At 45.3% G+C, this 20,876-nt stretch overlaps 1 protein-coding gene across 2 annotated transcripts in view; it reads right to left on the bottom strand.

Annotated features, from left to right (window-relative positions):
* The window catches only part of LOC140071636 (bifunctional heparan sulfate N-deacetylase/N-sulfotransferase 4-like), a 234,420-nt gene that overhangs the window by 98,055 nt on the left and 115,489 nt on the right, over nucleotides 1-20,876 (bottom strand). For both annotated transcript variants that reach the window (XR_011849178.1, XM_072119203.1), the window contains exon 6: nucleotides 13,769-13,897. Coding sequence is in view for 1 of the 2 variants with exons in the window: in XM_072119203.1 (XP_071975304.1) it covers nucleotides 13,769-13,897 (129 nt within the window). In the remaining variant the exon portion in view is untranslated. The remainder of the gene's footprint in view (nucleotides 1-13,768; nucleotides 13,898-20,876) is intronic.

Genomic DNA, 20,876 nt, shown 5'->3' with positions numbered 1-20,876 from the left:
GGCTAGAAAATAGCCATAGGAGAATACAAACGTCTTAATTACGCCTACAGTAGCGTTATATATATTTGATTTCTGGTTGATCTGCTGGTGGCTGTACTTGCTGCAGTGCATCTACTATCAAATTGGGAGCAATTTGGAGTCAGACTTGCGACCACTGTGTTTTAGTGACGCACATATCCATCGCAAAGACCGAAGTGGGAAAATTTATTAGGGCCCGGGGTTGTATTTCAACTAGGCACAGTCTGCCATTTCCTTTTTTATTTTACGTTTATTTTTTTCATAACTCAGCGTCATCTCATCTGGCATAGTAGTGTGCTGTAATACTTGGCTAGAAAATAGCCATAGGAGAATACAAACGTCTTAATTACGCCTACAGTAGCGTTATATATATTTGATTTCTGGTTGATCTGCTGGTGGCTGTACTTGCTGCAGTGCATCTACTATCAAATTGGGAGCAATTTGGAGTCAGACTTGCGACCACTGTGTTTTAGTGACGCACATATCCATCGCAAAGACCGAAGTGGGAAAATTTATTAGGGCCCGGGGTTGTATTTCAAGTAGGCACAGTCTACCATTTCCTTTTTTATTTTACGTTTATTTTTTTCATAACTCAGCGTCATCTCATCTGGCATAGTAGTGTGCTGTAATACTTGGCTAGAAAATAGCCATAGCAATAGGATAGCATCGTTTGGTTTTAAAAACTAAAAAACACAAAAAAAAAAAAAAAAAAAAAAAAAAAGTTAAAAAAAAAATACAAGTTATAACTCTCATTTTCAAAATGTTTAACCCGAGGGCTAGGGGTAGAGGACGAGGGCGGGGACGTGGGCGTCCAACTACTGCAGGGGTCAGAGGCCGTGGTCCTGGGCGGGGTGAGACACCACCTGCTTATGAGGGAGCAGGGGAACGCCGCAGAGCTACACTCCCTAGGTTCATGTCTGAAGTTACTGGGACTCGTGGTAGAGCACTGTTGAGGCCAGAACAGTGCGAACAGGTGATGTCGTGGATTGCCGACAATGCTTCGAGCAATTTGTCCACCAGTCAGTCTTCCACGCAGTCCACCCATGTCACCGAAATCGGCACTCCTCCAGCTCCTGCACCTCAGCCTCCTCCCCCCCAGTCTGCCCCCTCCCAGCAAAATTTGCCATTTGAACCGGCATACTCTGAGGAACTGTTTTCTGGACCCTTCCCACAGTCACAAACCACTTGTCCGGTTGCTGATGAGCAATTTTCTGATGCCCAGGTTTTCCACCAGTCGCAGTCTGTGGGTGATGATGACCTTGTTGACGTAGTGGAAGAAGTGTGTAAAGAGGTGTCCGACGATGAGGAGACACGGTTGTCAGACAGTGGGGAAGTTGTTGTCAGGGCAGGAAGTCCGAGGGGGGAGCAGACTGAGGGATCGGAGGATGATGAGGTGACAGACCCAAGCTGGGTTGAGAGGCCGGGTGAACACAGTGCTTCTGAGACGGAGGAGAGTCCTCGACCAGAACAGGTTGGAAGAGGCAGTGGTGGGGCCAGACGGAGAGGCAGGGCCAGAGCTGGTGCATCAGCGCCAAATGTGTCAACTAGTGAAGCTCCCGTGGCGAGGGCTCCTGCGGCGAGGGCTAGATTTTCAGAAGTCTGGAGGTTCTTTAAGGAAACACCGGATGACCGACGGACTGTGGTGTGCAACATTTGCCAAACCAGGATCAGCAGGGGTTCCACCACTACTAGCTTAACTACCACCAGTATGCGCAGGCATATGAATGCTAAACACCCCACTCAGTGGCAACAAGCGCGTTCACCTCCGGCCGTGCACACCACTGCTCCTTCCCCTGTGTCAGCTGATAGTCAGCCCCCTGCCCAGGACCCTGCCACAAAAACCCCATCGTCACCTCCACGATCCTCCACAGCATCCACCAGCGTTCAGCTCTCCATACCCCAGACGCTGGAGCGGAAACGCAAATATAGTGCAACCCACCCGCACGCCCAAGCCCTTAATGTGCACATTTCCAGATTGCTAAGCCTGGAGATGCTGCCCTATAGGCTAGTAGAGACCGAGGCCTTTCGCAGCCTCATGGCGGCGGCCGCCCCTCGGTATTCGGTCCCCAGCCGCCACTACTTTTCCCGATGTGCCGTCCCAGCCCTGCACCAGCACGTGTCAGACAACATAATCCGTGCCCTGACCAACGCCGTTTCTGACAAGGTCCACCTGACCACGGACACGTGGACGAGTGCTGCCGGGCAGGGCCACTATATATCTCTGACGGCACATTGGGTTAACTTGGTGGAGGCTGGGACCGAGTGTGACCCTGCGGCTGGTCATATACTGCCGACGCCGAGGATTGCGGGGCCTACCTCGGTCCAGGTGTTTGAGGCCTACTATGCCTCCTCCTCCTCCCACCCCTCCTCCACCTCCTCCTCCGAACGACCATCCGTGGGCATGGCGCCATCAGTCGGTAGCTCTAGGCACAGCAGCAGTGCCGTCGCTAAGCGACAGCAGGCGGTGCTCGAACTGCTGAGCCTAGGCGATAAAAGGCACACCGCCCAAGAACTATTACAGGGCATCACGGCGCAGACTGATCTGTGGCTGGCACCGCTGAACCTGAAGCCAGGCATGGTTGTGTGTGACAACGGCCGTAACCTGGTGGCGGCTCTGCAACTCGGCAGACTGACACATGTGCCATGCCTGGCCCATGTGTTAAATCTGATAGTTCAGCGTTTCCTCAAGACATACCCCAATCTGTCTGATTTGCTCACGAAGGTGCGCCGCATCTGTGCGCATTTCAGGAAGTCCAGCACAGATGCTGCCACTCTCAGGGCAGCGCAGCGCCGCCTCCAACTGCCCGCTCACCGACTGTTGTGCGACGTGCCCACGAGGTGGAATTCAACACTGACCATGTTATCCAGAGTTTACCAGCAGCGCCGAGCCATTGTAGACTGCCAGATGTCAACTTCCACCAGAACTGGTAGTCAGGTCAGTCAGCTTCCTCAAGTCTACAATGAGGAGTGGACGTGGATGTCTGATATCTGTCAGGTGCTGAGTAACTTTGAGGAGTCAACACAGATGGTCAGTGGCGATGCCGCCATCATCAGCCTCACCATCCCGCTGCTTGGCCTGTTGAAAAACTCTCTGGTCAGCATGAAGTCGGAAGCTTTGCGCTCCTCACAAGAGACAGGGGAAGAAGATTCCCTTGTTGATAGCCAAAGCACCCTTAGGTCTGTTTCTCAGCGCATATCGGAGGAGGTGGAGGTGGAGGAGGATGAGGAGGAAGAGGAGGAGAATGTTGGCGAGACACAAGAGGGGACCATTGTTGAGTCCTACACTGTTGAGCGTGTATGGGCAGAAGAAGAGGAGTTGGAGGAGTTGGAGGAGGAGGAAATGGACAGTCAGGCCAGTGAGGGGAGTGAATTCTTACGCGTTGGTACTCTGGCGCATATGGCAGATTTCATGCTAGGCTGCCTATCCCGTGACCCTCGCGTTCAAAGAATTTATTCCAGCACCGATTACTGGGTGTTCACTCTCCTGGACCCACGGTACAAGCAAAATCTTTCCACTCTCATCCCTGGAGAGGAAAGGAGTGTGAGAATGCATGAATACCAGCAGGCCCTGGTGCACAAGCTGAAACAGTATTTCCCTTCTGACAGCGCTAGCGGCAGAGTGCGTAGTTCTGCGGGACAAGTAGCGAGGGAGAGTAGGCGAGCAGGCAGCTTGTCCAGCACTGGCAAGGGTACGCTTTACAAGGCTTTTGCCAGCTTTATGTCACCCCAGCAAGACACTGTCACCTGTCCCCAGTCTCGGCAGAGTAGGGCTGATCTTTACAGAAAGATGGTGAGGGAGTACGTAGCTGACCATACCATCGTCCTAAATGATCACACAGCTCCCTACAACTACTGGGTTTCAAAGCTGGACATGTGGCACGAACTGGCGCTCTACGCCTTGGAGGTTCTTGCCTGCCCTGCCGCTAGCGTCTTGTCAGAGCGGGTTTTCAGTGCAGCTGGTGGCATCATCACCGATAAGCGTACACGCCTGTCGACTGACAGCGCTGACAGGCTGACGCTTATCAAGATGAATAAAGCATGGATTTCTCCTAATTTCAAATCTCCAGCAGGTGAAGGAAGCTCAACCTGAATAATTTATCCACTCCTCCTCCTCCTCATTTTCCTCCTTCTCCTCCTCTTTCTACAGTAAAGCAGAGGAAACTGGCTGTTTTTTGACAGGGCCCACTGGCTCTAGGTATAGTACTTTATGCATTTAATTTTTCTGGAGGGCCACCGACACGGTCCTCTGTTTTAAACAATTTTTGGGAGTGCCACATACAGGCACTCAATCTATTCCATTTTTCTGGAGGGCCACCTACCTGCTCCTCTGGTTTGAAAAATTTTTTGGACTGCCACATACAGGCACTCAATCTATTCCATTTTTCTGGAGGGCCACCTACCTGCTCCTCTGGTTTGAAAAATTTTTTGGACTGCCACATACAGGCACTATCCAAATTGAATTGTCTCCATAGCAGCCTCCACACGTTGTCTCCATTGCTACCTCCAAAAGTCGTCCATATAGTTGCCTCCATACATCGTCCCTTTATCAAACGAGGTTTGTCAGGCCGAAATTTGGGTTGTTTTCATGGATTCCACATCAAAGTTGTTAACTTTGTCGCCACCCTGCTGTGTTATCCACAAAATACACTGGCAAACTTTTACCATTTACGGATATTATTTTCAGCGCTTCTTGCGCATCTGTTTACATTCCCCTCACCCGCCATATCCTAAACTTATAAGAACGCTACTACACTTGATCTTATACAAAAGGTTCTTAGAAGTGCTGTTTGGGGAGTAGCCTAGAGACAGGGGCTTGGATTGGCGAAAGCTCGCCTAGCAGCGGAGCGCCAGCTCCATGCGCATCATGCGCTTCTTGCGCATCTGTTTACATTCCCCTCACCCGCCATATCCTAAACTTATAAGAATGCTACTACACTTGATCTTATACAAAAGGTTCTTAGAAGTGCTGTTTGGGGAGTAGCCTAGAGACAGGGGCTTGGATTGGCGAAAGCTCGCCTAGCAGCGGAGCGCCAGCTCCATGCGCATCATGCGCTTCTTGCGCATCTGTTTACATTCCCCTCACCCGCCATATCCTAAACTTATAAGAACGCTACTACACTTGATCTTATACAAAAGGTTCTTAGAAGTGCTGTTTGGGGAGTAGCCTAGAGACAGGGGCTTGGATTGGCGAAAGCTCGCCTAGCAGCGGAGCGCCAGCTCCATGCGCATCATGCGCTTCTTGCGCATCTGTTTACATTCCCCTCACCCGCCATATCCCAAACTTATAAGAACGCTACTACACTTAACTTGGTGCAGGCTGGGACCGAGTCTGACCCTGGGGCTGGTCATATACTGCCGACGCAGAGGATTGCGGGGCCTACCTCGGTCCAGGTCTCAAAGGCCTACTATACCTCCAAATCCTCCCACCCCTCCTCCACCTCCTCCTCCTCCGAATTACCATCCGTGGGCATGGCGCCATCAGTCGGTAGCTCTAGGCACAGCAGCAGTGCCGTTGCTAAGCGACAGCAGGCGGTGCTCAAACTGCTGAGCCTAGGTGATAAAAGGCACACCGCCCAAGAGCTATTGCAGGGCATTCCACATCAAACTTGTTAACTTTGTCGCCACCCTGCTGTGTAAGCCACAAAATATACTGGAAAACTTTTTTCATTTACGGATATTATTTCAGCGCTTCTTGCGCAGATGTTTACATTCCCCTCACCCGCCATATCCCAAACTTATAAGAACGCTACTACACTTGATCTTATCCGAAAGGTTCTTAGAAGTGCTGTTTGGGGAGTAGCCTAGAGACAGGGGCTTGGATTGGCGAAAGCTCGCCTGGCAGCGGAGCGCCAGCTCCATGCCAAGAACCAACTAACATAGTTTTAACTGCAGTACCTTTAATCTACTACTAGTTCACTGCCTCCATACATCGTCCCCTTATCAAACGAGCTGTGTCAGGCAGAATTTTGGATTGTTTTCATGGCTTCCATGTTAACTTTGTCGCCACCCTGCTGTGTAATCCACAAAATATACTGGCAAACTTTTATCATGTACCAATATTATTTGAGCGCTTCTTGCTCACCTTCTTTGGTTCCTCTCTGCTACCCATTGGTTTGAAGCCTGAGTCCATTTAGGGTATGTCGCCATGCCACTCTCTAGCCTTCCGCTGCTGCCGCTGCCTCTGCATGCCGTCCCCTATAGTGTCAGGGTCAATTATTGGATGTTTTAGATGCTATCTAGCTTCATTCTGTCACTCTGTCATGGCCATGCTGTTGCCCATAATTTTGGCATAATGGTGCGATTAAGCAGCCTCAGAGGCATCCATGCATGCTGCCCCTGCTGTTTCCTGTCCATTTCCGTGGTGTTTCCATCCTTTTCTGAGGTTCCCAGGTGTTTGGCCAAGCTTCCCTGTGCAGAGCCTTGGTCCCCTTGAAAAATGCTCGAGTCTCCCATTGACTTCAATGGGGCTCGTTACTCGAAACGAGCACTCGAGCATCGGGAAAAGTTTGTCTCGAATAACGAGTACCCGAGCATTTTAGTGCTCGCTCATCTCTAGATATTACATTAAAGGGTGACTCTGCTTTGGACATTTTATTCAAGGGTGACCCTGCTGTGGACATTACATTCAAGGGGGCCACCGCTGTGGACATTACATTCAAGGGAGTCTCCGCTGTGGACATTTCATTAAAAGGGGGGTCTGCTGTGGTCATTTCATTAAAAGGAGGGTTCTGCAGCTGACATTACATTAAAGGGTAACTCTGCTGTTGGCATTACAGTCAGCGGGTCTCTGCTGTGGACATTACATTAAATGGGAGCTCTTCTGTGGACATTTTATTAACGAGTAGCGAATATATTTCCCTCTTTAGGTTTATACTCCAGTCAATAGGGTTTCACATTTTTCTTGTGGTTCAATTAGGCACATCAGCTTATACTTAGGTATATACAGTATGTATAGTAGTGTCTCTATACAGTATGTATAGTAGTGTTTATATAAAGTATCTATAGTAGTATGTATATACAGTATGCATAGTAGTATGTATATACAGTATGTAGAGTAGTAGGTATATGCAGTATATAACAGTATATATAGTAGTAGGTATATACAGTATGTATAGTATTAGATATAGTAGTATGTATATATGCATATATGCAGTAGGTATAGTAGTATGTGTATATACAGTATGTATAGTATTAGGTATATATAGTATGTATAGTAGTATGTAAAGTAGTATGTGTATATACAGTATGTATAGTGGAAGGTATATACAGTATGCATAGTAGTATGTAAAGTAGTATGTGTATATACAGTATGTATAGTAGAAGGTATATACAGTATGTATAGTAGTATGTAAAGTAGTATGTGTATATACAGTATGTATAGTAGACGGCATATACGGTATGTAAAGTAGTATGTAAAGTAGTATGTGTATATACAGTATGTATAGTGGAAGGTATATACAGTATGCATAGTAGTATGTAAAGTAGTATGTGTATATACAGTATGTATAGTAGAATGTATATACAGTATGTATAGTAGTATGTAAAGTAGTATGTGTATATACAGTATGTATAGTAGACGGCATATACGGTATGTATAGTAGTAGGTATATACAGTATGTACAGTAGTGTTTCTATAATTCGCCTCAGGCAGCAGAGAGGCTGGGTACACCCTTGCATTATATTGAGGGTTTTTTTTTGTTCCATGCTGAAACAATATATTTTGTAGTAGGTCCCATTTAAGACTGGATGCATGGAAGCCTTGCTTCTACGAGACAGTGCTGCATGTAGCCTGATCAATAGCATATAGAAGCCATGTGCCTTTCTACTTGAGAGTTTTATAGGCAATATAAATATGTCTTTGATCTGTGGAGCAGGTAAAGTGCCCACATGACCAGATTATAGTTTTGGGTAGTAGCTTGTACATAGAGCTAATGATGGGATTGATCCTGTCCTGTGAGATCGGTAAATACTTTTTCAAAGAAAGCTTTGTGATTAAATCCTCTATCGATCCATGATCAAATATGCAGCTATGGTATCAGCTGATAAGTGAGCATCTGCTTAAAACCTGACCCCCATGTCCAAAAAGGCAAAATCTGGAGTCTTGTCAAGCTTCAGAGCTCCATCTACAGTTCTGTATGTATTTCATAGAGAATTACAGTTTTAGTGGCGACAGTTTCTAGTTTACCTGAAAAAAGGGAATAAAAACGGACAATTTGGTTTTATCTGTAGGCAGTTTTCCTGGTGTGGCCCAGCTGGACTGCAAAAGGGAAATTAAACTGTTTGATCTAAAGCATGAATACTGTGACAGAGAATAGAATAAACTGTAGCGTAATGTGCGAAGAGTCAAAAGCCCGTCTTTCACAATGCTGTTAAAAAACTAATGACAATCATTCTCTATAAATGCGCACCCTATATGTCGGCTTTATTATTTGGAAAACAAAGATGATACGCAGGAATATATTCTTTGATCTACATCAAAGACTCCTTTGTCTGCTTAGAAGTGTGAAAATGGAAGGATCTGTAAAAGAATTTTCCTAAGAAGCCAAGCAAAGGACGTAATCACATCAAGCTCCATCATATTTCTCTTTAAAGGGTATTTATATCAATTACTTTCGTTTGTTAAGTTAAGCCATTTCTGATGAACAAAACTATCTACATATGCATATATGTATATATTATTAGTAATAAGGGATTTCCTATTCTTCTATTATGTACAGTAATGTTTAACATTGATAAGTTGAATCAGTAACCGCTATTTCAGTACATCCGCCTACATCCTACAGGTAATGCACATTTATTTCCTACTCTGCTGTTATTACTGATACCATAGTAATGCAACAGAAATAGAATGAAAGAAAATTAAGGAGTCAATGTGCAGAAGCTCTTATTACTGCTAATATGCGCATTACAATAATAGGCAAATAATTTATAAGGCAGCAGGGATAAGGGACACTGGTCACATATAAACTAAGTTTATGGCCTTATAGTTGAAGTTCTTTGAGTCACAATTAGTGTTGCGAGGACTTGAATTGCAAGGTTTGGGTCTGTGACGAACTTTGTGGGGTTAGGTACTTCAAGAGGGACGTGAACTTCAGCCAGAGGTTCACCCATGATCAGTGCCATTGCCAAACACAAAATTTTTAATCGGCAACAGCACCAAAACAGATCGGTGCCAGTACCAAAAGACAAAGTTTCTTGGTTCATCACTAGTCACAATTAATCATTTTCACATGGCATGTCCTGAATTTATGATTAAATGTTCATTATTATTTACATACATTGTAATAAAATTTCAGTGCACCATAGACATGAGGTTTGTGAGGTTTTTACTCTTGCACACGTTCTTCTGGTCACTTTCACTTTGCAGCAAAATGTTCAATTCCATACAAATGCAAACAAAGGATTCCTCTGCATTTATGCCACAGATTTTCAGGGAAAGGATTGGATCAGGAAGGAATTTAGGGAAAACATAAAAGTCAATGTTATTTAGGTGTAAAAAGGCATCTAGGCCCTTCGTGAAGCTCTCTGTTGTCCCTACTGTGACCAACGCATGAAGTGGGCTATCCAACAGGAATGGTACAACTTAAAAACATATAAAACATTGGGCCACATTTATGAAAAGTGAAAAAGTAAGGTAAGACAGCGCACAGTTAGAGTAGACAGTTTTTATGTTGCACAACATTCATATAAATGTCTAATGTTGGATGAAAAATTTGTCCTAGTTAAAGTTCCAGATGTGTGTAGTCATACTTTGCACCTCCTATTTGTTGGCTTATCTTATTTTTGGGACATAATTCTGTCAAATCAGCATTATTTTTGGCGCATGGCCTTTTTTGCATGAAGCCGCAGGCCATTTGCATAGGCCACACCCCTTTTGTCCTTCTAGTCATTTAAGTGCCTGAAAACTGTCTAAGGTCCTTTATAAATGCTGTGAGGACAATTTTTATGTAAAAAATACAACAGAATTCTATGGTGGACAGACTAATATATCTCCCAATTTTTTTGTACCTGTGAGTTTGTTTGGGATCTGGATGACTCCATTTAGCAATGTTGCCTGGTTAACACACATAATTTTTCTTTTCTGTATTTTCTACAAAAACTGTGAAATTGCAAATTCTATTACTTCTTTGAGTTAGATTTCATGATTTGATATATACAGCACAAGTTTTATTTGGTCCTAAGTAGTTTTCCAAGTTATCATTTAGAAATGCCCAATCACTCATGTTTAGAAAGAAAAAATATTTACCTGCACACACTTCCATCAGTTTGTTTAAATGATAAAATATAATTCCCAATGAGCTTTGCAGAGCAGGCTTTGTGTAGTGAACTCATCTTCCCTCCTCTTTATCATTCTCAGCTCTTGCGTTAGTTAATAAAAAAACATCAGCAAGGTAAAAAGCTCCACTCCTGTAAACTTTTTCCTCTCCTTTTGTCTCCCTGTACTCCCCCATTGCTTGAAGATCAAGCACACAGACTGCTGCAGTCAGCATGTAACAGATTACAGTACTCGCCCTGTTGGCAAATCTGCCCAAATCCGGAAAAAATGATAGGTCTAAGGAAAATCTTATGCCTTACCTACTTCAATATATTTATGCGTGACGGTAATGGGCAAGAGATATTTTTTAAATAAAAAAATACACTGAACAGGCAAAATGGTTGTGTACTAAACATTATCTAGCCAAACTTGAAATCATGATTTAATGATTTTACAATATATATATACATCAAAAGTATAATAAACTTTTTATAGGCAATTGAGTTGTTGCATATTATACCATGAAGTTTCAATAAATGTTAAGTAACACTGTTCTAAGTTCATTGTGAGACTTTCATTGCGTTTATTCACAAGTAAGAACATTTCTTCAATAATATCAGCACACAGATGGTCAGGAAAATGGTGACTAGACCATAAATAACAAAATGTACTGATCTTCCTTTGGGTCCTGATCCTTAGACTACTATCATGCATATCAAATGCGTGACCTTTCAGAAGAGTCACCATCTTGCTACATAGTGTTTTGTGCTGCAGCCAGAAAGAAAAATAATTTCTTAGCAACTTGACTATTTCTTTTCCTTTTAAAGGAAATCTACCATCAAAATCAAGCATAATAAACCAGGGGCACTCACTCATAGATCCAGGAATCATGACTGTGGTATTCTTCTTATATTTGTTATCCATGCTTCCTTCCAAAATCAACTTTTAAAACTATGCTAATGAGGCTGCCCTACCCCTGTACTTCCTTCTGCTGCCAGATTACACAGGTAGAGGGAGGAAGAAGAGAGCAGATGGGAGGGGGAGACACGATCTGCTCATTAAAAATAGAAACACTCTAGCACTTACACAGGAAAAAGGTTAGAAAATGTTTTCTCCTCTATTTCATCTTGTAAAATCTGTGGCAAACATTACATCAGATAGGACATAGCATATAACAGGACCGGCTCGTTTCGTACTAAGTGGACTTACAAGATGAAATATTGAAGAAAGAATTTTTAACATTGTTCCTGTAGAAGTTCTGGAGTGTTTCTATTTTATGTATTGCAATGTTGGACTTCCAATATTATCTCTGTGCACCAAGGGGATCATCTGTTGGAGTGCTGAGCTGGATTTTTTTTTCTCTATTCATGTTCTGCTCATTGTAACAGCCTGTGCATCCTAAGAGCCCTTCTGGCTCATTAGTATTTTAAGAGTTTATTTTATAAGGAAGAAACCAAACTCACAAATTCTTGATCTATAACTAAGTATCCATGGTTTATCATGTTTTTGATGGTAGATTACTCAGGATAACATTGCCATGAATTTATTGTTTCACATGTATTTTGTATGCATCTTCCACTGGCTCCAGCCTATCTGGCATAGAATTGCAATATAACCTGTGCTAGGAATGGGTGGAAAGCTATAGCTAGTTCGCCTCTGAATGTCCATGTTCCTAGCGCAAGTTGAGTTATTTAGTAGAGAACAGGATGTACAGGCAGCCCCTGGGTTATGTACAAGATAAGTTGTTTAGGTTTGTTCTTAAGTTGAATTTGTATGTATGCAGGAACAGGTCTATTTTATAATTCAAACCAAATTTGTTTTTCTCAGTGACAATTGGATTTTCAAAATTTTGAGCTGCCATGGGAAAACAAATTTGCAAGAATTACAGACACCTAATAGCTGTTTATTGTAACCTGGGACTAAACTAAAGCATCCAAAGAGTATCACCAGAGGTGGGTACAGTGAGCCAATCAGTAACCATCGGGCGTCTATAAATCAGGTGTCCCTAAGTCAGGGACTGCCTGTACTTAAAAATGCAGTGCATGGTATAATATACAGTTAGGTGATAGGAGGGGTGGATTGCATTTATGGAAATTTGTCTTTCCACTGGTTTCCTATACTCATCTCTTATTTATATACATATAATGAGCTCCCTATGACTGGTATTTCTTTAGAATCAGGGCTTTTATTCAGCTATTGGGAATATTGTTAATAAGAAGCAGCCAAACAAAAGATAACGTGTGTCACATATTTATAACAAAACAGCCACAGTTATCACTCTTCCTTCTGTTTGTGACTGGGAGTCCAGTCATTTCAACTGAAACTACTCAAGCTAATTGATGGCAAGCAATATAGAATGTTATTCCATCATATACATGATTGAAGGATATTATTTGCTCTTTAAAATACAGTCAAAACACACAAACACCAAGGGCCACATTCAGACATTAAAACTGCAGTAACATTTGAATAAAATAATTTAGTAGAAAAGATTTACTGCTTATTGTAACAACTCATAAACATGTACAGAATGAAAAAAGAGCATAGTACTAATGGTAACATAGCAATAATATTACTTTAGGAATGCAGTGTGCTGGTTAACGTCTGGCATATTACCTTCAGTTTCACTGATTAGACTCTTCCCAAATCCCCTAAGTTGCTCCCCTTGCAAGTTTGTAACATTCCACTAACCGCATACCGTGAGACAACTGATCAATGCAGCCAGGACATGAAACCCATTGATATAGAGGCAATCTGCACCTTCAATAGTGGCACTCTGGTTTGGTTATAATAATGAGGTTATGCTAATGGAGGATGTCATGGCTTCGGTTCATGGTCATCAAGAAAATTTTTTAAAAATGTAGTACTATTGGATTATGTTTCAACATTTATCACTATACTGCGCCTACTTACATTAAGAGATGAGGCTCTCTCTATCCCCCATTCCCTTCTCTTTGCCTCCCTATGTTCTTACCCTCTCTCCTGAACCCCTTTTCTGGTATGTTTTGTGTTTGTTTTGGTTCATTGAAATGGGCGCTTGTAGGGGCTAAGAGTTGAGCGACCAGCACTCTATTCAGTGGGAACTCAGTGGTGGGACTTATAACAATCAGATTCCCTTTACCTATCCTGTGGATGGCGACCAATTTCTGAGAAACCTCCTTTAATATAAAAACTCGCTAAATAAATTTGGTGGTGCCGTAACACAAAATTAGGACAACTTGTTACATACAAAAGAGAACTCCTTGAATAGAATCTAAATTTTGTGCATTCAGTTTTACAAAGACATAATAAAGCCGATTGGGACAATTGAGACAAAGCTGACCAGTTTGATTGCTACAGTAAAGCAAGGTTATTTCAATGGTAAACTGCACAGCAAACTAAAGATCTTTTTACAATGATCTGAGTGATACAATAGACATTATTTTTTTTATATCTCTTAGCCGAGTTAGTTTTTTCAATATTTTTACAAAGAGAAATTATAAAAAAAACACTTACAGGATTTAGAAGCACTGTTAGGAAAAGCTCTCCTCCTTTGATGCTTTTATCCAGTTCAGAGGGTCCTCCAGGATATTCTTTATAGAAAATTGTATGTGTGAACAAACCACAAGTTTGCCGAGGCAGAACCTATTTGATAAAGCCAGATTATAATATTAAAGTCATCAATAGGCCAGTAAGTAAGTTATATGTGATTTAGTATTGTAAATAGTTTACACTTTGCCTGTAATTAGAGTCTGGCCTACTAATACTTATCAGATGAAGTGTTCTCATACCACAATGTCTTAATGAGAATAACAGGTAGGGAGGATAGTCTATAACTTAACAACTATCATTAAAGCTAGTGGTAGCTACATCATCTCTTACATCTCTCTTATAGAGTGTTGGCACCTTGTAAATTAAACCAGGGAAGCTCACTGTACAGATCGCTTCCATTAAAGGGGTTGACTGTGCATTGTTACTGAGGTGTAGTCTCATTCTTAAATGTGGATGAGAACTGCAGATAGCCAGACATGACCACTATAAAGTGTATGATGCTGTGCTTCCACCCAGCCACTGATCAAGGCACCCATAGGACTCTTTTCTAAACACCCAACACATCTTGACCCGGCCAGCCACAATCTATGATCCCTTGCTTCAAGATGTCCAATAAATTTGGTTGGCAATTAGAGATGAGCGAGCACTAAAATGCTCGGGTACTCGTTATTCGAGACGAACTTTTCCCGATGCTCGAGTGCTCGTTTCGAGTAACGAGCCCCATTGAAGTCAATGGGAGACTCGAGCATTTTTCAAGGGGACCAAGGCTCTGCACAGGGAAGCTTGGCCAAACACCTGGGAACCTCAGAAAAGGATGGAAACACCACGGAAATGGACAGGAAACAGCAGGGGCAGCATGCATGGATGCCTCTGAGGCTGCTTGATCGCACCATTATGCCAAAATTATGGGCAACAGCATGGCCATGACAGAGTGACCGAATGAGGCTAGATAGCATCTAAAACATCCAATAATTGACCCTGACACTATAGGGGACGGCATGCAGAGGCAGCGGCAGCGGCAGGCTAGAGAGTGTCATGGCAACATACCCTAAATGGACTCAGGCTTCAAACCAATGGGTGGCAGAGAGGAACCAAAGGAGGTGAGCAAGAAGCGCTCAAATAATATCGGTACATGATAAAAGTTTGCCAGTATATTTTGTGGATTACACAGCAGGGTGGCGACAAAGTTAACATGGAAGCCATGAAAACAATCCAAAATTCTGCCTGACACAGCTCGTTTGATAAGGGGACCATGTATGGAGGCAGTGAACTAGTAGTAGATTAAAGGTGCTGCAGTTAAAACTATGTTAGTTGGATCTTGGCATGGAGCTGGCGCTCCGCTGCCAGGCGAGCTTTCGCCAATCCAAGCCCCTGTCTCTAGGCTACTCCCCAAACAGCACTTCTAAGAACCTTTTGTATAAGATCAAGTGTAGTAGCGTTCTTATAAGTTTGGGATATGGCGGGTGAGGGGAATGTAAACATCTGCGCAAGAAGCGCTGAAATAATATCCGTAAATGAAAAAAGTTTTCCAGTATATTTTGTGGCTTACACAGCACGGTGGCGACAAAGTTAACAAGTTTGATGTGGAATGCCCTGTAATAGCTCTTGGGCGGTGTGCCTTTTATCACCTAGGCTCAGCAGTTTGAGCACCGCCTGCTGTCGCTTAGCGACAGCACTGCTGCTGTGCCTAGAGCTACCGACTGATGGCGCCATGCCCACGGATGGTAATTCGGAGGAGGAGGAGGTGGAGGAGGGGTGGGAGGAGGAGGAGGCATAGTAGGCCTGAAACACCTGGACCGAGGTAGGCCCCGCAATCCTCTGCGTCGGCAGTATATGACCAGCCCCAGGGTCAGACTCGGTCCCAGCCTGCACCAAGTTAAGTGTAGTAGCGTTCTTATAAGTTTGGAATATGGCGGGTGAGGGGAATGTAAACAGATGCGCAAGAAGCGCTGAAATAATATCCGTAAATGGTAAAAGTTTGCCAGTATATTTTGAGGATTACACAGCAGGGTGGCGACAAAGTTAACAAGTTTGTTGTGGAAGCCATGAAAACAACCCAAAATTCTGCCTGACACAGCACGTTTGATAAGGCGGCCATGTATGGAGGCAGTGAACTAGTAGTAGATTAAAGGTGCTGCAGTTAAAACTATGTTAGTTGGTTCTTGGCATGGAGCTGGCGCTCCGCTGCAAGGCGAGCTTTCGCCAATCCAAGCCCCTGTCTCTAGGCTACTCCCCAAACAGCACTTCTAAGAACCTTTTGTATAAGATCAAGTGTAGTAGCGTTCTTATAAGTTTAGGATATGGCGGGTGAGGGGAATGTAAACAGATGCGCAAGAAGCGCTGAAATAATATCCGTAAATGGTAAAAGTTTGCCAGTGTATTTTGTGGATAACACAGCAGGGTGGCGACAAAGTTAACAACTTTGATGTGGAATCCATGAAAACAACCCAAATTTCTGCCTGACACACCTCGTTTGATAAAGGGACAATGTATGGAGGCAGCTATATGGACGACTTTTGGAGGTAGCAATGGAGACAACGTGTGGAGGCTGCTATGGAGACAATTCAATTTGGATAGTGCCTGTATGTGGCAGTTCAAAAAAGTTTTCAAACCAGAGGAGCAGGTAGGTGGCCCTCCAGAAAAATTGAATAGATTGAGTGCCTGTATGTGGCAGTCCAAAAAAGTTTTCAAACCAGAGGAGCAGGTAGGTGGCCCTCCAGAAAAATGGAATAGATTGAGTGCCTGTATGTGGCAGTCCAAAAAAGTTTTCAAACCAGAGGAGCAGGTAGGTGGCCCTCCAGAAAAATTGAATAGATTGAGTGCCTGTATGTGGCACTCCCAAAAATTGTTTAAAACAGAGGACCGGGTCGGTGGCCCTCCATAAAAATTAAATGCATAAAGTACTATAGCTAGAGCCAGTGGGCCCTGTCAAAAAATAGCCAGTTTCCTCTGCTTTACTGTACAAAGAGGAGGAGAAGGAGGAAAATGAGGAGGAGGAGGAGTGGATAAATTATTCAGGTTGAGCTTCCTTCACCTGGTGGAGATTGGAAATTAGGAGAAATCCAGGCTTTATTCATCTTGATAAGCGTCAGCCTGTCAGCGCTGTCAGTCGACAGGCGTGTACGCTTATCGGTGATGATGCCACCAGCTGCACTGAAAACCCGCTCGGACAAGACGCTAGCGGCAGGGCAGGCAAGAACCTCCAAGGCGTACAGCGCCAGTTCGTGCCACATGTCCAGCTTTGAAACCCAGTAGTTGTAGGGAGCTGTGTGATCATTTAGGACGATGGTATGGTCAGCTACGTACTCCCTCACCATCTTTCTGTAAAGATCAGCCCTACTCTGCCGAGACTGGGGACAGGTGACAGTGTCTTGCTGGGGTGACATAAAGCTGGCAAAAGCCTTGTAAAGCGTACCCTTGCCAGTGCTGGACAAGCTGCCTGCTCGCCTACTCTCCCTCGCTACTTGTCCCGCAGAACTACGCACTCTGTCGCTAGCGCTGTCAGAAGGGAAATACTGTTTCAGCTTGTGCACCAGGGCCTGCTGGTATTCATGCATTCTCACACTCCTTTCCTCTCCAGGGATGAGAGTGGAAAGATTTTGCTTGTACCGTGGGTCCAGGAGAGTGAACACCCAGTAATCGGTGCTGGAATAAATTCTTTGAACGCGAGGGTCACGGGATAGGCAGCCTAGCATGAAATCTGCCATATGCGCCAGAGTACCAACGCGTAAGAATTCACTCCCCTCACTGGCCTGACTGTCCATTTCCTCCTCCTCCAACTCCTCCAACTCCTCTTCTTCTGCCCATACACGCTCAACAGTGAAGGACTCAACAATGGTCCCCTCTTGTGTCTCGCCAACATTCTCCTCCTCTTCCTCCTCATCCTCCTCCACCTCCACCTCCTCCGATATGCGCTGAGAAACAGACCTAAGGGTGCTTTGGCTATCAACAAGGGAATATTCTTCCCCCGTCTCTTGTGAGGAGCGCAAAGCTTCCAACTTCATGCTGACCAGAGAGTTTTTCAACAGGCCAAGCAGCGGGATGGTGAGGCTGATGATGGCGGCATCGCCACTGACCATCTGTGTTGACTCCTCAAAGTTACTCAGCACCTGACAGATATCAGACATCCACGTCCACTCCTCATTGTAGACTTGAGGAAGCTGACTGACCTGACTACCAGTTCTGGTGGAAGTTGACATCTGGCAGTCTACAATCGCTCGGCGCTGCTGGTAAACTCTGGATAACATGGTCAGTGTTGAATTCCACCTCGTGGGCACGTCGCACAACAGTCGGTGAGCGGGCAGTTGGAGGCGACGCTGCGCTGCCCTGAGAGTGGCAGCATCTGTGCTGGACTTCCTGAAATGCGCACAGATGCGGCGCACCTTCGTGAGCAAATCAGACAGATTGGGGTATGTCTTGAGGAAACGCTGAACTATCAGATTTAACACATGGGCCAGGCATGGCACATGTGTCAGTCTGCCGAGTTGCAGAGCCGCCACCAGGTTACGGCCGTTGTCACACACAACCATGCCTGGCTTCAGGTTCAGCGGTGCCAGCCACAGATCAGTCTGCGCCGTGATGCCCTGTAATAGTTCTTGGGCGGTGTGCCTTTTATCGCCTAGGCTCAGCAGTTTGAGCACCGCCTGCTGTCGCTTAGCAACGGCACTGCTGCTGTGCCTAGAGCTACCGACTGATGGCGCCATGCCCACGATGGTTGTTCGTAGGAGGAGGTGGAGGAGGGGTGGGAGGAGGAGGAGGCATAGTAGGCCTGAAACACTTGGACTGAGGTAGGCCCCGCAATCCTCGGCGTCGGCAGTATATGACCAGCCGCAGGGTCAGACTCGGTCCCAGCCTCCACCAAGTTAACCCAATGTGCCGTCAGCGATATATAGTGGCCCTGCCCGGCAGCACTCGTCCACGTGTCCGTGGTCAAGTGGACCTTGTCAGAAACGGCGTTGGTCAGGGCACGGATTATGTTGTCTGACACGTGCTGGTGCAGGGCTGGGACGGCACATCGGGAAAAGTAGTGGCGGCTGGGGACCGAATACCGAGGGGCGGCCGCCGCCATGAGGCTGCGAAAGGCCTCGGTCTCTACTAGCCTATAGGGCAGCATCTCCAGGCTTAGCAATCTGGAGATGTGCCCATTAAGGGCTTGGGCGTGCGGGTGGGTTGCACTATATTTGCGTTTCCGCTCCAGCGTCTGGGGTATGGAGAGCTGAACGCTGGTGGATGCTGTGGAGGATCGTGGAGGCGACGATGGGGTTTTTGTGGCAGGGTCCTGGGCAGGGGGCTGACTATCAGCTGACACAGGGGAAGGAGCAGTGGTGTGCACGGCCGGAGGTGAACGCGCTTGTTGCCACTGAGTGGGGTGTTTAGCATTCATATGCCTGCGCATACTGGTGGTAGTTAAGCTATTAGTGGTGGAACCCCTGCTGATCCTGGTTTGGCAAATGTGGCACACCACAGTCCGTCGGTCATCCGGTGTTTCCTTAAAGAACCTCCAGACTTCTGAAAATCTAGCCCTCGCCGCAGGAGCCCTCGCCACGGGAGCTTCACTAGTTGACACATTTGGCGCTGATGCACCAGCTCTGGCCCTGCCTCTCCGTCGGGTCCCACCACTGCCTCTTCCAACCTGTTCTGGTCGAGGACTCTCCTCCGTCTCAGAAGCACTGTGTTCACCCGGCCTCTCAACCCAGCTTGGGTCTGTCACCTCATCATCCTCCGATCCCTCAGTCTGCTCCCCCCTCGGACTTCCTGCCCTGACAACAACTTCCCCACTGTCTGACAACCGTGTCTCCTCATGTTCGGACACCTCTTTACACACTTCTTCCAGTACGTCAACAAGGTCATCATCACCCACAGACTGCGACTGGTGGAAAACCTGGGCATCGGAAAATTGCTCATCAGCAACCGGACAAGTGGTTTGTGACTGTGGGAAGGGTCCAGAAAACAGTTCCTCAGAGTATGCCGGTTCAAATGGCAAATTTTGCTGGGAGGGGGCAGACTGGGGGGGAGGAGGCTGAGGTGCAGGAGCTGGAGGAGTGCCGATTTCGGTGACATGGGTGGACTGCATGGAAGACTGACTGGTGGACAAATTGCTCGAAGCATTGTCGGCAATCCACGACATCACCTGTTCGCACTGTTCTGGCCTCAACAGTGCTCTACCACGAGTCCCAGTAACTTCAGACATGAACCTAGGGAGTGTAGCTCTGCGGCATTCCCCTGCTCCCTCATAAGCAGGTGGTGTCTCACCCCGCCCAGGACCACGGCCTCTGACCCCTGCAGTAGTTGGACGCCCACGTCCCCGCCCTCGTCCTCTACCCCTAGCCCTCGGGTTAAACATTTTGAAAATGAGAGTTATAACTTTAATTTTTTTTTTAACTTTTTTTTGTGTTTTTTTTTTTTTTGTGTGTTTTTTAGTTTTTAAAACCAAACGATGCTATCCTATTGCTATGGCTATTTTCTAGCCAAGTATGAAAGCACACTGCTATGCCAGATGAGATGACACTGAGTTATTAAAAAAATAAACGTAAAATAAAAAAGGAAATGGCAGACTGTGCCTAATTGAAATCCAACCCCGGGCCCTAATAAATTTTCCCACTTCGGTCTTTGCGATGGATATGTGCGTCACTAAGCGCAAAACACAGTGGTCGCAAGTCTCACTCCAAATTGCTCACAATTTGCTAGTAGATGCACTGCAGCAACTACAGCCACCAGCAGATCAACCAGAAATCAAATATATATAACGCTACTGTAGGCGTAAGTAAGCCATTTGGATTCTCCGATGGCTATTTTCTAGCCAAGTATTAAAGCACACTACTATGCAAGATGAGATGACACTGAGTTATTAAAAAAATAAACGTAAAATAAAAAGAAACTGGCAGACTGTGCCTAATTGAAATCAAACCCCTAATAAATTTTCCCACTTTGGTGTTTGAGGTGGATATGTGTGTCACTAAGAGCTAAACACAACGGTAGCAAGTCGCCCTGCTAATTCCTCACAATATGGTACTAGCTGCACTACTAGTGCCAGCAAGCCCAGCCACAAGCAAATAAAAAAAAAAGTATAACG

Source organism: Engystomops pustulosus, chromosome 1 (genome assembly GCF_040894005.1).
Source record: "Engystomops pustulosus chromosome 1, aEngPut4.maternal, whole genome shotgun sequence".
NCBI lineage: Eukaryota > Metazoa > Chordata > Amphibia > Anura > Leptodactylidae > Engystomops > Engystomops pustulosus.
Note: the sequence above shows the minus strand (reverse complement) of the source record. Positions and strands in the feature narration are given on the sequence as shown.